This window comes from Eumetopias jubatus, unplaced genomic scaffold (assembly GCF_037043125.1).
Source record: "Eumetopias jubatus isolate StellerSeaLion01/CBP00866 unplaced genomic scaffold, mEumJub1_p1.0 scaffold_1, whole genome shotgun sequence".
Lineage (NCBI taxonomy): Eukaryota > Metazoa > Chordata > Mammalia > Carnivora > Otariidae > Eumetopias > Eumetopias jubatus.
In genome coordinates this window covers 5,901,831-5,921,116 of record NW_028274807.1, presented here as the reverse complement: position 1 = coordinate 5,921,116, position 19,286 = coordinate 5,901,831, and the positions used below count along the sequence as shown (strand labels likewise).

The 19,286-nt window shown below is 47.9% G+C and overlaps 1 protein-coding gene across 1 annotated transcript in view; it reads right to left on the bottom strand.

Moving 5' to 3' along the window:
* DSCAM (DS cell adhesion molecule) overlaps positions 1-19,286 on the bottom strand; it is a 672,449-nt gene that overhangs the window by 123,758 nt on the left and 529,405 nt on the right. The window contains exons 12-14 of the mRNA XM_028126500.2: positions 10,560-10,756; positions 9,403-9,499; positions 8,631-8,759 (exon numbers count right to left, since the gene is read on the bottom strand). Coding sequence (XP_027982301.1) covers positions 8,631-8,759; positions 9,403-9,499; positions 10,560-10,756 — 423 coding nt within the window. The remainder of the gene's footprint in view (positions 1-8,630; positions 8,760-9,402; positions 9,500-10,559; positions 10,757-19,286) is intronic.

Here is a 19,286-nt window from a genome sequence, read left to right as displayed (position 1 = left end):
GTGATCCGACAGAGGACCCCGAAGTGGGGGCCATTTAGGACCAGTGGACTGACACAGAAATGTGGACCCTGTCCCAAAAGGAGAAAGCCAAACCTTCTGGAGAAGACCTCTAGGACAAGAGAGGCACCCCAGGCTCTGTAAGGTGCAGAGAAGTGGCTAACCAATAGGTACTGATAGTGGTTGATGTCTCTGCTCCAGGCCACAGGGAGGTTTCTAGAACTGCCAGCTCCGTGAAGACATGGCCATCTTCACTGAGGATGTGTCTGGGAGACAGCAAAGAGGCCTGAGGAGGTGTAGTAATGTCCACTGACCGCCTCCTCCTCCTGCCAATCAACTCATGAGGAGCCCATGGGGGCGTGGCCAAGGCAAGGGGTAAAGGGCAGGAAGTGCAAGGTGCTTGAAGAAGGGGTGGTGTTTTAAATGGCCAACAGACACATGAAAAAGTGCTCAACATCACTCGGCATCAGGGAAATCCAAATCAAAACCTCAATGAGATACCACCTCACACCCGTCAGAATGGCCAAAATGAACAAGTCAGGAAACGACAGATGTTGGCGGGGATGCGGAGAAAGGGGAACCCTCCTCCACTGTTGGTGGGAATGCAAGCTGGTGCAGCCACTCTGGAAAACAGTATGGAGGTTCCTCAAAAAGTTGAAAATAGAGCTATCATACAATCCAGCAATTGCACTATGGGGTATTTACCCCAAAGATACAAATGTAGGGATCCGAAGGGGTACGTGCACCCCAATGTTTATAGCAGCAATGTCCACACTAGCCAAACTGTGGAAAGAGCCAAGATGTCCATCGGCAGATGAATGGATAAAGAAGAAGTGGTATATATACACAATGGAATATCATGCAGCCATCAAAAGGAATGAGATCTTGCCATTTGCAATGACGTGGATGGAACTGGAGGATGTTATGCTGAGTGAAATAAGTCAATCAGAGAAAGACATGTATCCTATGACCTCACTGATAGGAGGAATTCTTAATCTCAGGAAACAAACTGAGGGTTGCTGGAGTGGTTGGGGGTGGGAGGGAGGGGGTGGCTGGGTGATAGACATTGGGGAAGATATGTGCTACGGTGAGCGCTGTGAATTGTGCAAGACTGTTGAATCACAGATCTGTACTTCTGAAACAAATAATGCAATATATGTTAAGGAAAAAAAAAAGAAGAAGAAGATAGCAGGAGGGGAAGAATGAAGGGGAGTAAGTCGGAGGGGGAGACAGACCATGAGAGACGATGGACTCTGAAAAACAAACTGAGGGTTCTAGAGGGGAGGGGGGTGGGGGGATGGGTTAGCCTGGTGATGGGTATTAAGGAGGGCACGTTCTGCGTGGAGCACTGGGTGTTATGCACAAACAATGAATCATGGAACACTACATCAAAAACTAATGATGTAATGTATGGTGATTAACATAACAATAAACAATTATTTAAAAAAAAGAAGGGGTGGTGTTTTTAGCTTTCCTGCAGTTATTGCACTTTGATAAAAAAAGATGATGTCAATGATCATGATTATTAGAATAAGGTTCAGAACAACACAGGAAGGATTTTGAGCTAAAGATCAAGAAGATGAGAAAGAATGCTTTATCCTGGAGGATTTGAAAGTAACTGAATGGAGAAGGAGAAGAAAGTCTACTTAAATCCCCAGACACCTTCTGGCAAATGATACGGCACCAAAGGAGGAATAAAAACAAGGAGGTGGCTACCCAGAAGAAAAGAGTTTAGGGATCGGAAATACTGCTTCTGATCACAGAGGCTGATGTGCAGGACGTGGATTATCAGCAAAGTGTGCTGGGAAATGTAACACTGGGCATTATGAACAACCACAGAGTGATCTTGACACTTGGGAGGATGGAAATGCAGATTGAAATGCAAGTACACCTGGGAAGGGCATACCACAGACAAAATAAAGAAACTTAGGAGTCAGTCCCAAGCAGAAATGCGTGCTTGGGAATCCGAGAGCTGGAGGATGCATGGAGAGTGTTGGGAAGGGCATGAACAGGAAGGGCAAGAAATGAAATTGTCGGGGGAACGTACCACAGGTGTCCTTGCCCCGTGGAGGAGGGGGGCAGTGCTCTCCGGATGCAGAGAACAACTATAGTGTCGAGGAGGGCTTATAGTTCACACTGGACAATCCTTCACAAAGGGCCTATTTACCAAGGTGTGGGCTGGGCTAGAGATTCCCAGCACCTAGCAAGAGTGGGGAGCTGCTCCCTCTGGGGTCAGGAGGGCCAACGGGAAGGGAGAGGATTGCCGGAGTCCAGAAAGGGCTGGGACCACAGAAGAGGGGCCCCTGACAGAACACAGTCACTGCCAGGACCCTTGTCTGAATCATTCTTTGTGCTTGCCACCGGGTGAGCCCAAGGGGAGCTCCGAGGGGAAAAAAAAAAAAAACTGCATGTCGTAGCCGGGGGAGTTCGGCTCCCAGAGCAGGGCAGACAATGGGTTTGTGGGGTTGCATCTGCCCCCCTGGTCCTGTGCTAGGCATTTTATAAACGTGACTCCTGCGGTCCCCAAAAGCATGGGCATGCTGGAAACACCTTGGAGTTTTGCGACACCTGTGCTTTCAGACCCACTGAACCAGAATCACTTCGTAATGGTGCCCAGAAAACCGTGCTTCACAAAGCCTCTCTCTGGGTCATTCCGATGCACAGCTAGAGTTTGGAGCGCTCTATCTGAATGAATTATTACAACATCTTGGTGAGGTAGGGATTTTTATTTTCCTCGTGAAGGTCAAGAAACGAAGGCCTGTTACATGGCGGGCATGACGTGCGGGGTTTGACTTCACCTGTGTTACCCTGAAGCTCAAGGTCATTTTCTGGTAGCATGTGACCTCCACATCGTCCCTGCAGGACACCTAATGAGACTGGATTTCAATTTTCCAGGCGTCTGCTGAATGTCTCATATGTTGGAAGGCAGACCGACAAGGGCTTGACTTGGCTTACTGACCGGGAGTTTAGTCAAGTGCAAGGGAAGGGAACAGAATTACTGTAACTCCTATGAGTATGTGGACGGAAGTGGGGAGAGCTGTGCAAGAGCAGACTTGGACCCTGGTTTAGAAAGGAGATGTCAGGGGCGTTCCCTGGACCCGTGGGTGGGGGTCCCTGACATGCCCCAGAGAGCCTGGTCCAAGAAGAGGATGAGGGAAGTTCAGACTCACATTCCTGCCTCTGAGATACCCAACAATCCCGTGGGAAAGGACTGAGGGAGCCCACAGGGACCAGGGTGCTTGCACTGGGTGCTCACTGGGGACCCCCCCTTGGGGGTCCGGCATCCCAAGTCAGGGGGATGGCAGATCATCAGGGACAAACATAAGAAGGGAAAATTTGATCTAAAGAAGTGTTGTTAGAAGCCAAAGACCAGGAGGAGTGAGGGTGACCAGAAGGATGTTCTGGAGACAAAATGATTCTAAATGTTTAAAAATTATGAGGCAGCTCAGGGAAGGACCACTTCTACTGCACTGGTTACTAGACGGGAGACACAGGGCATAGGGAAAGCCCCTTCTGCTCCGTCTGCTCCATGGAGGAGATATTCTCAGGGTGAGATGGGGAAGGGAGGCTCGAGAAAGAAGGCTCTGGAAGATGGCACCTAGCTGCATGAGAGAGTGTGTGCTTCCTGGGCCGGATGGTTACGTGCCAGGACAAGAGCAGGTCCCAAGGCACTGGAGCCCCCTGGGCGATCTGTGGGGCACTGTGCAGAAGGAGACAGGGCCAAAAGGGGGGATGTGGGCATGAGGCAGGCTGCCTTCCAACGAGGGGAAGGAGGGGATGCCGCAAAGCACCTGAGGAGCTGGAGGCACACACAGGGCGAGATGCTGGGATTGGGTGGCGAATGGGGTTTTTGTGTCCATCAAGAGGAGAAGCAGTACTCTCTAGGAACCAAGTCACGTGGCAGCCAAAGCCATGGCACACGAGGCAAAGTCGATGATGCGGGCAGGACCGGATTGAGAGGGTCACGGGGTGGCCATAGGAGATACAAGTAAAGGGACTTGGGATGTTTTATTTTTCCTGGCAAACAGGAAAGCAGGAGCGTCCTCTGTCTTCAAATCCTGCAAGGGGTGTCATTTGACCACAGGGTTTAGGGGTGGGAAGAGAGCCACTGGATTCAGGAAGCATGAAATGTAAGAACTTGTGACAGTCATGGCTGGCCCAAGGCAGAACTGTGCTTTCCTGGGGCTAGTGAGTTTGCATTGTTGGGGCTGTTCAAGCACAGACTGAGTGACCCCTTGCAGGGACCCACTCAGTTACAAACGCCAAGTAAAGCAATACCTCACGTCCTTGGCAAATTAACGAAGACTAGAAGAAAATGTCTTGGGGATGATTTCATTGCTTGACACAGAGGATGAGAGTCAACAAGCTCACAAATGTTTATGAAAAGTCTCATATGTGGACTGCTCACTGTGGGGGATGCAGGGTCGTAGCACAGGGCTCCTCAGACACCATCCCTGCCCTGAGGGGTCACAAGAACCCTCAGAGGGACAGCTTCCCAGTAGGGGAGACAGATGTTAAACATCTTCCCAGTAGAGGATCCAGGTATTCAGTAAGCATCCACAAGCCCACCAAATGTTCCAAGGCAGACAGGATGCTATATGAATAGAGGAAGGGGCACATTATAAAATGGGTGATCAGGGAAGGCTTCCTGGAGGAAGTGACATTTAAGCTGTGATTTCAAGGATCAATTTTCTATGTACTCAGCCTATAAGTTGCATTAGCTTAAATTATAGTTGTCCTTTTTATGCATCCAAAACTTATCGAGGAAGAAACTAATACATGAAAAGACTAACGTGATTTTTATGGCAGTGAATATAATTATCGCCTGCTGCCCAGGCCTTTCAAACTGAATGCAGTGGAGGGTCAGGAAGGCCCTGCTGGTGACGTGAGGTCATGGAGTCGGACCCACCTGTCCCGTGGGCTCTTCCCCAGTGACTCTCCTGGAACCTATTCTAACTCAGACTGGGTTAGACCTGCTCCAGAGCTGTGTGAACCTCTCAACCACTGGCCCTGTGTGTGGCGGAAGGGCAGTGTGAAGCACGGATAGGTTCTGACTGCAGCCGGATCATAGATGAGGAGCTCTCCGACATAGGTTATGTAGAGCCCGATTGATTTAGAATTCAGAAGTGCTGTGAAGATGATTCTTAGATTTGGATCACAGGTAAATTAAATGCCCCAAGTATTTTCTGAGTGCTCCTCATGTGGCAGGCATTGTGCTGAGTGCTGGGATCCAGGAGCATATGACACTAGACACCAGAGTTCCTGCCTCTGGGGAAGTTACACGGCGTGCTGGGGTGCTGAGGATTCTCAAGTGGAGGGCACAGACCGTTTTAGAGGCATTTGATTTGGAAGCACGTGTGCATGCCAGACTGATACTCTAAGCCACCATTTAGAAAACTTTGGCTATGTGCCAGACGCTGGGGAGATGCTTTAAAGCCCCTCCCTTGTTAAGGAGTATTCACCAAGTACGTACTGAGGGCCCACAGTGCGCTGGGCTGTGCTAGATGTTGGAGGAATGGGTTGGGGGAAAACTAGGAATCGTGGCACAGGAACTTGCAGCCCAGTGGGGAGGACCCGTGGATCAGCAGTAACAACCGCAATGGCCCTATTCCCAACCACAGTCCCCTTCTGCAGAACCAGTGGTTAGAACTTCGACATACCTTCTTGGTGGACACAATTCAGTCCACGACAGCATCATAAAAATGTCAGTTCTCCCTTAGTTAGCAAAGCTGATGCAATCCCAATAAAAAAAAAATGCCAAAAATGTTTTTATGGAGCTAGACCAGCTGATCCTAAGGGTCACATATGGAAAGCTAAGAAAACGTCAAAAGGCAGTCAGAAGGGCGGACTAGCCCTACCAGACATTAGAACATGAGAAGAAGCCCCCGTGATTAGCGCAGTGTGGTGCTGATGCAGTCATAGACCGATAAAATGATGGAATAGACTAGAAAGCCCAGAAATGATGGAGGAGTACAAGGAAAGCTAGTCGGTGACAGAGCTGGCATCTGAAACCACTGGGGAAAGGTGGGCTTTTTAATAAGTCATGTTGGGGCAGCAAGATTTCCATCTGGGAAAAGATCAAACTGGACCCGTATCTCCCAGAATACACAGGAATCAAGTCCAAATGGATCAGCGATCTGAATGTAGGAGCGAGAGAAAGAAACCATACAAGTAGAAATCAGGGTGGATCCTTTCATAGCCCAACTGTAGAGAACGGCTTTTCTAACTTGACTCAAAATCCAGATGCAATAAAAGGAAATGTTGATAAATTTAGAAAAAAAAAAAAAAAACCCATAATCACAGAAACAACTATACGATCGCCTGTGATGGCTCAGCCGGGAAAGGAAGGAGATGATGCTGTGGGAGCACATGACAGGAGGCCTGGCCTCGGTGGTGGGCCAGGAATGCGTCCTTGTGGAGGTGACATGAGAGGTGGGGTCTAAGGAGCAGGTGGGAGTAAGCATGGGAACCGTGTGGTCCAGGGAAGGGGGTGCTCTTGCCAGAGGGCAGCCTGTGGCCTCTGAGGGACTCCTGTCCCAGGGAAATGCTGTGGTGTCCCATTGCACAGCAGGGAAAGCTGAGAGCAAGGGGCTAGTGAAGGCACACGGCTGGTTGGAGACCAGCACCTGGAAACGACTGCTTCCCCCGAAAACAGGGAGGCACTGAACCGCTCCCCCGAGAGATGCCCCAGGCACCCTTGCCAAGAGCACAGAAGCCCGCCATCCTGCAGTTATGCTCAGCCAGAGAGACGGGTGGGGGCCTCCCCGCCCTGGGACCTTGTGGACTGTCCCCACCACGTGCCTCTGCCTTTCTCTGGAGTTCTCCTTGTTACGGTCAGCGTCCCGGCCCTTCCCTGCTAGGACCCGCTTGCCTCACCTAAGAAGTGTTTCCTCGACTTCAAGGTGAGTGTCTCAGAACTTGGAGCCCCTTGGCTCCTTCCTGACCTGCGTCTCTCCAACGAAGGCAGGTGTGCTCTCTTCCCTTTGGCCCCAGGGAAGCTCCCACAAGAGTCCCGTTTAGGCCAGCACTGTCTTCACTAGCTCGCCGCGTCACTGCGTCTTCCGCCCCCAGCCCGCGCCCGCTGTCCGGTTCCCCGGCGACCGTGCCTCTGGCCGCCCCCGCGCTCCTCTCTCCGAGCTCAGGCAGGCCCCGTGGCTGCGTGGCCTCACTGCTGGGACTCCGCCGTGACTCTGGGCAAACGAGCTGCTCTTCTGTGCATTCCCAGTGCAGCTGCATTGCTCTTGCTAAAACCACTGTTCCGGGTGTGAAGCAGGTTCACGCACTGCTGCTGGGACACTGCCCCCTCGGTCGTCCGTCCAGCCCCTGCCACTCCCTTGTCCCTTCCCTTGCACTCAGGTCCTGAAACCTCCCCTCACTCAGGGCCTGCCTCCAGCTGCCCGGGCTTCATTCTCACTACCGCCTCCGCCCAAATATACTGAGTAAGTCACCACCCGCGAAGCCGAAGTCAAGTCCGGTGCCCAGAAAGTGAAAAATAAGGCTACGTGGGAGGTCTGTTAACCCCACACATGCTGGTGCTGCTCTGAGTCCTCCTCTCTTTAATGGGACACAAAGTCCTGAACAGATGCCGCACTGGTGGCCTTCTACCCTTGGCCTGATGGATCCTAGAGTTCCAAGTGATGCTGGCACTGGTGCCAGTGCCATTCCTAAAAAATTTGGGACTCAGTTGGCAGCTGACTCTGGCTGGCTCAAGGACTCCCTATTGACCTTGCTGAATTCTTCCTTGGATGGCACAAGAGACTAGAACACTTCTACCCAACTTTCTCTTGCTCTCTTTTTCATTCAGAATCAGATTTTCTTTCTGGTCAAATGCCTCTTCCATCTTCTTTCTGGCTCCCTCCCCATTTCACTCACTCACACAGTCATTTCCCCTAATAAAATCTTTGCATTTCCCCTAATAAAATCCCCTAATAAAATCTAATCCTAGCTTGATTTCTGCTTTTCAGAGGATCCAGAATAACATATTTAACAGATCGTTAAATACGTTATTTAACATATTTAGGAAGAACGGACACACCTGTTGTGGCCTGACCACTGAGTCTGTTTTATTTATGGCCCCTCTGGCCCCGGGGAAACAGGTGATGCTCTGAGCAGAGGCAAGTGCCCCCGGACTGTCCCTGCGGCTCTTCCGGAACCTCCCTGCAGGGTCAGTGCCCATCTCCACACGGAGCAGCTCTGTCTCTGTACAAACTGGGCTTACAGAGTCTGAGCTCAGCCGACGCCCAGGCTCTAGACAGAAGTCCCTGTCTAGGGCAGCCCCTCAGCTGAGGAAATGGGATCTGAAGGACAGCTAGGGGGTAGGGGGTGGGGAAGAAAACATAACACGCCGCTTGCTGGTCTGCGGCAAGAACGCCAGGGTGGTGGGTGGGAAGCAAGCCTGGAGTCCGGAGGGAAAGAAGGAAGGGCTGAGGCAGAGCCAGGCCCCTGCACACAGACCCTACCCTGCAAAGGAGACGCGGTGTGCTCTGAGCAAGAAAAGACAAACTGGTAAAAAGAGCCCCCTCCAAGTTTCCTTGAGTCGGGGTTTATTCGTACAGGTAATCATGAATAACCGAGGAGAACAAGAAAAGGGCTTTTTGAAGTAGAAATAAAGCTGGAGGAAATAAAGGACTTACCTGATTTATTTTTGCATTCAATATCGTAGCCCGTAATGGGGCTGTTGCCGTCAAACCCCATGGTCCACCTGAGGGTGATTGTGCGTGCTTTCACGTCTTTGATCTCAATTTCGGGAGGGTCTGGGGGCTCTGTGCAATCGACAGGAAAACCTGGGCTTAGTTCAAACATGACTCAGACAGAAGACATGGTGGAAATGCTGAGTTCGGCTCAGAAAAGCTTTGTCAGCCTTCGACGGTGGCTGACACGTTTACCAGGAAACATTTTTTTTCATAATTGCATCTCGTGGAGGAGAAATTCCACTTTCCCAAACTGCCCGGTGTTTTCACCAGGGCTATTTGTCAGGCTTTTGTGGCCTGGCTGGGCCAAAGCGGGATGTAGATTAAATGTCACTCTTCTGGTTTGGAATCCAGAACTCAAAAAATATTTTGGCTTCCAATGTTAAACTTTCCTTTTCCTTCGGATTGCCTAGCACAAGGATTCCCACCATTTGGCTAAGCAGGTGCACTCCTGCATTTGGTGCCTTCGATGGGACTAGGGGTCATCTGGCCCAATTCCTTTCAGGACTCTGTTCCCTGTGCTTTGGGGCTGCACTGTGACACAATCATGGGTACTGCAAAATACTGTTTTAACATCAACTTTGAACACATTTAAGATTTTCTGGGAATCAGGAGGTTTTACATAGAAAGCTGAGCCCACCACAGAGGTCCAAGCCTGGGCATACACTTACTGTCCTAAAAGCCGTGTTTTCCCCCAGTTCGGTCTCCTTCCTACCTTGCACTGTGAGCTGAATTATTCCACGGTCCTCCCCATAAGAATTGATAGCATGACAGGAGAAGAAGCCAGAGTCTTCTCTAACAGTTGGCAAAATCTATGTGTAAAGCAGAAAGAAAGCCATCTTATCCAGTAGCATGGAGCGAGGACAACTAAAAGGGCTTTTGGCTGTAAAAATCTCTCCACTCCCACCCTTCCTGCATCCCCAACACGCGCCCCTGCACGCCTGCACGGGCACACACACACCCACACACCCACACACACAAACACATGCCCCTGAGAGCAAATTATCTCCTTGCACTTGTGATGGTGTAGATGGACAGGTTCAATGTACCTTGTCAATGCTAGCTGCCAGCTCATTAAATTGGATGTGTCATTTATGTAGGATGCCATGGTCAGGTGGATGTATATTCCACATATGCATTTATTTTTCTCGTGGTGTGCTTTTAGTGCATCCAAAGCAACACTGCCTGGAGAAGCAGATCTATAAATCCTGCAGTAAATGCTTGGTCCTGCAGGACCCTCATTAGAGTTCTCTCTAGAAGGACCCCAGGATTGGACCTGCACATGAATCAATCTCAGCGTGTCAAACACAGGGCTTTTTTTTTTTTTTTCCCAGATGTGATGCTACAGCGTCACTTCTCCCCCTACTAAAAACACCACTCAGTTAATTACCAACAGTACTAAAAAATATATAAGGCACTATAATACTTTTTGCTAGCTTTTGTGATCCTCTATGAAGGACAGAAGGTTTTATATTGGATTTTTCCCAAAAAAGCAAAACATGTTTCCTTATAAAGCCTATCTAATTTCTGTTTCTGCAGGATGTTAAAACAGGTGCAGAGCATAGGAGGTCATTTCTCCAGGATTATCTGTCATTAAGAAACTCGATTTCTCCCATTTTTTTTTTAAATTACAGTTGGGTTCCCTGGCATGCTTGTCATCATTTTATTCTTCCTAACACTTAAGATCAAGCACTGTTTTTGTAGGTGACTCAGTAATGTTGCTGTAAGGGGACGGAGAGAGATGGTGCATCATAAATAAATCCTGAAAGATTATTTGCTGTTTATCTCCCACATGCACCCACTTAGGTGAAAGGGTAGGATTATCCTGCCAATGAAGTTAGATTCTGATCTGTTGTGTTCACCGTGTTTTACCTGCAGAGTAGAGATCACCTCCTCTCCCACCTCCTTGGTGGACACGAGGTAACGGGCCATCTCAGGGTTAATGATCCGGTCTTCCTTCTCCCAGCGGACTATGATGGGCTTCTCACCATGGGCCGCGCAACTCATTTCTTTCTTCTGACCCTGAGTGGCCAGGGTCGTGTTTGGATAGGACGTTATCATCGCAGGAACTGAAAACCCAAGAGGGACATGGCTTATTTGGCAAAGCAGCATTCTTGATTTCCCCACCGTAACACCCAGCTAAATCATGCTTAAAGAGGGGTTTCTTTGAAATACAATGTATTCAAGAAACAGCGGAGCAAGAATCATGAACAGAAGAGAGGGAAGGTGCCAGAAAAGTGAAACCTGACGAAATGAGCCCTCAGCTCATTCATTCAGAAGATGTTGCGGGATTTCAAATTTGGGGGGGGCGCTGCTTTCTTCCCAGCCCACCGCGGGCACACACAGGTCGCGGAGCATAGCGTATGTCCCGTCGGACACATAGGGAAATGACTTTACTTCTGAATAGACTGGAGAGGGGGCTTCCATTAAATGACAGTTTCTAACTACCATTTTCAATTGTGGAACTCTGAAACCTTACTAATCAACTTAGGTTGGGGCCCTGATCGCTGCTGACCCCTCGTTGAGGTGACTTCTGTCTATGCTTCTCTCCCACAGTTGTTACTAACTGTCGTGGTCACCTGGAGACCTCAGACCCACCCCTCTCCCATCACATGGCAGGGAATCTCATCCCCAGTTCACCAAGAAAACAGAAAGCTTTATTTTTCAACTTCTCTAGTTCCCCCTCTCCCACCGCAACAATTAATCTAAAGACCCCCATTCTTGGCACTATGCTGGGTGACTTAAGACCCTGCTCCCATTCCACACACCACCTAGAAATGCAGAGCAGCACAGAACGAGCACACGGGCTGCACACACTGAGCTTATAAGAAAGTGAGAGAAATCCCGGAGACAGAAGTGGATGTTGAAAGACCAGCGGTATTAGGATGCTGGGGCCCTGGCTACCTGAGAGAGAGGGAGTTAAAAGCGGGCCCTTCAAACCAGGTTCCTCAATGGACACCACCTTCAGAGCAAGTACCTACAACAATGACAACAAGATCCACACAGGCAAAGGGAGAAGCAAACTGCCTTGGCTCATGTTATGAGTGAAGAAAACAAGTCTCCCCTGAGAATCCATAGCTGGTCTGACTCCGCGTCAGTTTGGAGTTGGATTCATGCTAAAGGGTCAAGATGCTGGTGACCTTACTTTAGCCATAGGCCTGAAGATCCTAGCACAAGAAACACAAACACGCTCCAGAGGGAGGCACACTCCAACCAGGCCCATAGGAATTCTCCTAGATAAACCTCTGCTGAACATGAGCTAACAAACCAAAAGTAAAACACATGTGAGGACATGACCCACCATCACTGAGAATCAGCCCAAGCACCTTAGATGCTAGAATGATCAGACACAGACTAGAAAACAATTATACACAAAATGTTTAAAGATTTTTAAAAAACACAAGAAGGGAAAAAGACACTCTCAAAAAAGGACCAGGAGGTTTGAAAAATAACCAAATAAATCTATATTTTTACCTGTTTTAGGCCTCATTTCCACCATCATGGGGAGAAAGGCCCTTCCTCATTTCTAAGGTCAAGCTCACACTTGTGTACTTTCTTGGCCACCTCAGAAGCCCTCCACTGCTCCTTGGGCAGGTGGCCACAGAAACACTGTGACTTCTTTTCAGACTGGCAGGTACTGAGTCTCGTCTTCCCCACAGCATACCGGAGTGATGTGAGACATAACACAACGGGTAAAAAATCTCCAAGCTCTGCAGTCTGGACACCCACAGGAGGTCCCCTGCTCAGTCAGCAGGTGTGTGGCAGAGAGGAGGAGGCATGGAGGGGACAGACTGACTGGGAGAAGCAGCACCATGAGTCTCTTGTTTAATCCACAGCTGTGGTGAGACCCCACTTGTAGCACACCTGCGTGACAGCCAGCCTGGCTTGTGAGCCCCTGACTTCAGCCCTGATCACTCACTTCCTCCAGCCGGTTTGACAAAAAATTTAATTTTTCTCAACAGCTTTATTGAGGTCCAATTTACATACCATAAAAATCACCTGCATTAAGTGCACAGCTGAATGGGGTTTCCTATAGTATTCGTTTCCTAGGACGGCTGTAAACAACCACCATGAGCTGGGTGGCTTTCAACAGCAGAAGTCTGTTCTTTCACATGTCTGGAAGTCAGTCCAAGATCAAGGTGCTGGCAGGGCTATACTCCTTCCCAAGTTCTAGGGAAGAATCATTCCTTGCCTCTTCTGGCCGTTGGTGGCCCCGCTGCTCCTCGGTTTGTGTCCGCATCACCCCCATCTCTGCCCTCATGTCCTATCATGTTCTTCCTTGAGGGTTTTGCCGTGTCTTCATGTGGATTTCTTCTAAGGATACCAGTCATTGGGATTTAGGACCCACCCTCATGCATTATGACTTCATCTTAACTAATTATATCTGCAAATAACTTATTTCCACATGAAGTCATGTTCTGAGGTTCAGATGGGCATGTATTGTGGGGGGGGCAACACAAGTATATTTACCTTATCCAACACACACCATTACAACCCAACACAGGTATATAGAGTTGTGTAATTATCACCATAGCAAGTTTTAGAACATTTCTATTACCCTGAAAAGATACCCCTCCACCCCAGTCCCAGGCAATCACTGATCGACATTCATCCTTCTAGATTTGCCTTTTCTGGACATTTCCTATAAATAGGATCCCACAGTAGGTATTCTTTCTTATCTAACTTTATGGTTTTTTTCCTCAGTGATCGTATTTTCCAGGTTCATCCATTCTGTAGTGTGTATCAGCTCTTTGTTCCTTTTTGTTGTTGAATAATATTGCATTGCGTGGGATTTCCACGTTCTGTTCACTCATCCATCCATTGATGCACACTGGCATTGTTTCCATTTTGGGGATATTACGGATAATGCTGCTATCAACATAAGGGTGCAGGTTCTTGTGAGGACCTATGGTTCCACTTATTCCCAGGTAGATCCCTAGGAGGAATCGCCGCGTCACATGGAAATTCTGTTTAACATTTTGAGAAACTGCCACACTGTATTTCCAAATGGCTTCACCATTTTTCCAATCTCTGTGTCAGAAGACTGAGCACAGAAGAGGAAAGGGGGAGGAGTGGTTAGGATTCAGAGTTTATGACGCAGGACAGAAATGTTCCCCTTCAACCATGTGTAGGGCAAAGCTGTAAGGTGAGCACCAGCTGGATGCCCACTGGCTGTAGAAACCCCATGGCCACCACAGTGCCGCCACTGCAGAGGAGTTGAGGGTGGTGAGGAAGCTCCTAGGAGAGGTCTGTACGTGCCACCTTAGAGAATTAAGCAAACACAGGGGCTGAAGCCCCTCCTTCTCTGAGATCAGGCAGAAGGCAGGAGGCTTCCTGTGGCAGCCTGTGCAGCAGCACAAGAAGTGGCCACTGAGCTGTGAGTCTGGGACACCAGATGGGAGCCTTTGCAACATATTCCAATTCTCCACCCCACTGGGGGAAGGGACTAAAGCCCCAGGAGTTCACTGGCCCCATTAGCTGGTCCCAATAGTCACCAACTGAGGGTCTCTACCAAGAGAAGAGGCTGAATGGGCACTCCATTGGGAGGGGCTAAAGGGAGACATGGCGTCCCTCTCCAAGGGTGTCCTCTACAGGAGAGGAGGCCAGGGGGAGGCTCTGGGGGAACAGGGAGCAGAGTGGACCATCACCCCTCATTTGATACTCTTGCCTGCAACTTCGCACCATCTACAATCAAAGGGTTCTGAGTGCTACCAAAAACCTTTGAACAGCAGGTGTGGAACTTGAACATCCGGTGTGTGGAAGGACCAAGGGGCAAGTGGACAAGAGCACTGAATACATGTGCCCCTGGCCAGTGGGGGCACAGGTGCTTTCTTGCATGGAGCCTTGTGTGTGATCCCTCCCTGTCCAGTGTACTGTGATGCATACTCATTATGGTGCTGGGAACTGCTGGGGACCACTTTCCTGAACACAGTTATGGGGAGAGGTCAAACCAGCCTGTGAGACTCTTCTGATATGTCTCCTTATCACTTCCCCTTGAAACATAAAGTGGGAATTGTCTTTAGAGTGGCATGATTTCAACAAACCTCAACCACAGGAAATATTTATGGGAATATCTCTATGGGAAAAATGAAGCAATCATAAATAGTGTCTAAGAACTCCTAAATAGCCCTCAGATAGCTACAAAATGCAAACATTCTAGCAGTAGGAGAAAGCTCTAGATGCTCTCTCAAAGTCTCTTCATGTTTATATGCAGGACAGAGGAACATGGTTAAATGACTTTCCCGCCTATCAGATTAAAACCTACACTTGGAGAGAGCAGCAGGCTGTCCCGGTCGAGCCACCAAGAGAAGAAGAGCTGCCAGAGAGCTGATGTGAGAGAAGAGGGAGGAACAGCACACACCTCGAGATCACGGTGGCCACGACCACCTGGGGCTGGCAAACACAGTGTCCCGCCTCCCCTCACCCTGCACTCAGCATTCCCCACACCCAGAAGACCATCATCATGGGTTTTCAAATGATGATCCTCAGCCATCGAAAAAATGTTAAATTGGTCTGGTGTGGTTTGTTTAATAAGAGACAGAACTATTTCTTTTTTTCTTATTATTCTTTGAGACGATTTCTTTCCAAAATGGCTAATAAAAAACATTTTATATGTCCAGGGGCGTAGAAGAAGTCAGTTGTGTGGACATTTTATTCATGGGATGGTGTGGGATGAACTCAACATCTCTCTGTAAGCATCCCTTGATGTCTTCCCTTGAAAATATACCAGTAGGAAGTGGTAGTGCCACTTTCCCCCAAGAGATTCAGAGAAAGAATCAGGGGCACCTGTTGAATCCTGGTGGTGCTAGCGTGCGCGTAGGCTCTTGCCACAATGTTGTCAGTGGTGGGGGACTGGCTACTTAGGATGTATTCAGGTACGTTCAATGCGTTAAGTCGGGGTCTTTGTTACTGGTGAAAATTTTTTTCCATGATAATTATAAACTCCGTATTTGTGTATGCTATAAAATTACTTAGAAATCTGAAATTCAGTGGAGTTTTTATTTTTAAAAAGTATGTTTTAAGGAGCCAAATTATTTGAGAATCTCCCAAGATGCTTTCTTTTCTTCTACAATTACTTGATCTCTTAAAGACAGGAATTGGTTGCCTTATTGTAAGATTCATTGGATAAAACTGAGGGCAAAAAATGTGGACGAAAATAGGAAAAATAATTCAAGTATCCAAGATCGGGGCAGTCTCTGTTATGTTTAACCCATAATCGTCAACTCATTGCTAAAGAAGACACCTAGGAACAAAATATTTATGTTTTCACTTGGATGTGTGTTGATGTGTGGATTTATTTGAGTTTAAAGCAGGGAGTCACTCTGCTGCTTTGCTTCCACTGGGTCTGTGATGATGATGATGGGCCTCACTCCAACCGATGATGAAAAATGGGGGTGTCTGGGGTGAGGGAGTGAGCCAAGGTGTACTGGTGGGGACATGTGTAATGCTGACTGTTGGCTTCTGCATTTTAAACCCAGTGCGAGGTGGAGACCCCACCAGAAATGCCCAGGGCTGCAGGGATTTGGGGTCCTGGATGGGTTTGTCTGGCAACTCGGGCAGACACCAGTGGATTTGTGTAGAACCAACTGACAGGGACCCTGTGGGACCTAGGAGTTAATGAGTCAGCGCATGCCCCACTTTTGTAGATGCTTTGCATCAGGCTTGGTTTATTGTCTTATTGATTGTCTGGATTTAAGAAAAGGATGGAGGAAAATGTTAGTAACAAGACAAATGTCCGAAGCTGTTACATTTTACATAGCTCCAAATGTTGAGAAACTATTCTCCCAGTATGCAAAATTCAGCAAAGGAGTCTGGTTCATCTATTTTAGCAAACAATTCACTCACACCTTTGATAAATGAATGACATTCCCTGATCAGTCTTCCTGTTTCGCTTCTGTCTTCCCTATTACTACAAACAGAAGCACCAAACGACCTTCATGTTGGAACAACACTGGTTCAGCATAGCAGCCATATGGTGGCTATAGAAATGAGAGTTCACTTAAAGGCAATAAAAGCATTTTATGAGAAGGAATTGGCTCTATGGAATTGACGATGCTGAGTATGATATATTTTATTAGTATTTATACATGTTTTTGGAGACCTGGCGGTTAAACGTTTCCTAGCATACTGTTGGATATATGCAGAAAAATTTGCAGACAAGAAATAAAATAACAGAACATCATTAAAAAAGTGAGGCCCCAGCAGCCAAAATGGGCAGGTTGTTGTTGGGAGAAATGCCCCCTGCTCATTATGCTTCCGTGTGGGGGGACCATCAATGAAAGCAACACTCCTGACCCCTCTCCTGAATGGAGAGGCAGTGAATAACCTGATTTGAGAGTTGGGTGGGGAACTGAGAAGTGTGACCAGTCCCTTCCAGTTATCTGTTGGCAGAGGACACATGTTCTGATCTACAAACTTCCTGTAATGGAAAGAGGATGTGTCCAAACAAGAGGTGTGTATGTCTCCAGCTCTGGCAGAGACTGGGTGGCTAAGTCTCCCTAATTCTAGAGTGTAGCATCTGCAAGCACACATTCTCCAGAAAACTAAGATCAAACCATCCTACCCCTGTGTCTATCTCTTGCTCGATTCTGAATTCAGGGGAATTATTTATGAGGCCCTCTGAAATTGACAATAGGTATGGACTGTTGACTGAGCAGAAATTTCCAGTTGCCTCTGGAAGCCCATTTTCCCTCTTTCCACAGCTTTTAACAAGATACATTATTAAAAATATACCTGAATAAAAGAATGTGTTTCCAAGTTTTTCTTAGAGTTGGGTGTTGCTAGCTCAAGGCGATGATGCATCAAGGTCTCCTGGGAGGTGAGCTCTGCTGGTTGGAATCCTTTTGGGCTTTCTCTGTTTCCTCCTGTTCCAGCCCGACATCAGGATCTAATACCTGGAGTGCCAACTGTCATCTCAGATCATGAGATGACTCTGGAGACAGGAGCCTGGGTCCTTGATGACACCATGAAACTATCATGCCCAAGCCAACCTGCCTCACTCCAGAAAACATTCATATGAGAAAGAAGTATAAACCATTATGTTTATTTATTATTATTATTTTGGGTTTTTCTATAATAGGAGACTAAGAATTGTTTTGAGCTGACCTTAATCATAGGTCTTGGAGCTTTGGGAGAATATGGCAGATGTTCTATTTTGGAAAAAAAAAATTCTATTGAATGGCTTTGCAGAGAAAGATGTAATGTGTATCATGTATAGTTTCCAAAGAGGTCCCCAGTTGCAAAATCATTGTTATAGGTTGGGTTATCATCAGCCCGCACAACCTGGTAGTGGCCTGAGTGTGAACCTTAGATGTGTTGCTTGCTCACTGTGTGGCCCTAGTCACTTAATTGCTCTGTGCTTCAGTTTTGTTCTTTGCCACAGGGAGATAATGATCATTGAGAGGATTAACAAAGCCAGCCCACAGCACAGTCAGCACCACACAAGCATACATGGATGGCATCTCCATGTCTCTGACGGCAGGGACTTATTTCTTCATGCCCTGAAGGAGGGGAGATCTTCAGATGAGGAATGGATGTGGACTTTCATTTGGGGTCTGTGGTCTGCTCCGGATTTTGGGCACATCTCCTTCATAAAGCTTCTTAACTAAAGACACTTTCGGTTTGGGCTCAAATTCATTAACCCAGATTTTCTTCTCACAAGAGCCAAGTGCTAAAACATGATGATTAAAGATCCCGCAGCCACAAAAAGTGACCTTGCAAAACTGTGAACAAATCTGTTGTGGGTCCAGAAGAATATACTTACTTCTCATTCTTCCTCTCAGAGCTGAGGAACATGAGCCAGAAACTGTGAAACTCACATTATGATTGCGCTTTGAAACGTGACCCCCTGGTCCCACCAGCTAGGAGCCTGCAGGATTCCTGAGCAGAGCACAGGATGGAGGAGCTCTGGTGGCAAAGCTGGATTCTAGAAACCAGTCCATGCTAGCGCCTCACAGTGTCGGGGGCGTGTAAGCGCTACAATGGGGTGGGTTTGCTGCCAGGCAGGAGGAAGATGTTTATAAAATGGCAGAGAATGAAAACAGAGAGATTTCCAGTGAGGACATGGCAAGTTCAGGGTATTTGATCGTTTCTTCTTCTTCTTAGGAGAGTGAGCCAATTCTGAAATAATGGTATTCTGTCCTGCCTTATGAGCTGCTATGCAGGGGAGCAAATGTACTCTGAAGGTTGCTGTTAGCCCAGAAGGTAATTTCCTGTTTCTTTAAAACAATTCACTGAAAGAACATGTTATTTCTCCCTAAGAAAAATGCAGTGCTGCTTTGAGGACCTGTTTTCTGTTCTTTCCTTGCCCTAATAAGGAAAAGCTTAATTGCATTCCACATGGGAGCCCTGCCTGACCGAAATCATCAACCTCTGGCTTGTTCATGGTTTGCCCATCTTACTCTGCCAAAGATGTTTCTCTTCCTACTTACATTTCTCCCTTGGAAGAGTGTCCCACCAAAATAGGTATTTTAGGTCTGATGAATAAACGCAGTATTTGGTCAGAAATGTCCTGACCCAGCCTGCCTTCTCCTATCCCACCCGAGTATTTGCAGCCCTGTAAAGAAATGGTCAAAAAGACTTTTCAAAAATGGATCATTA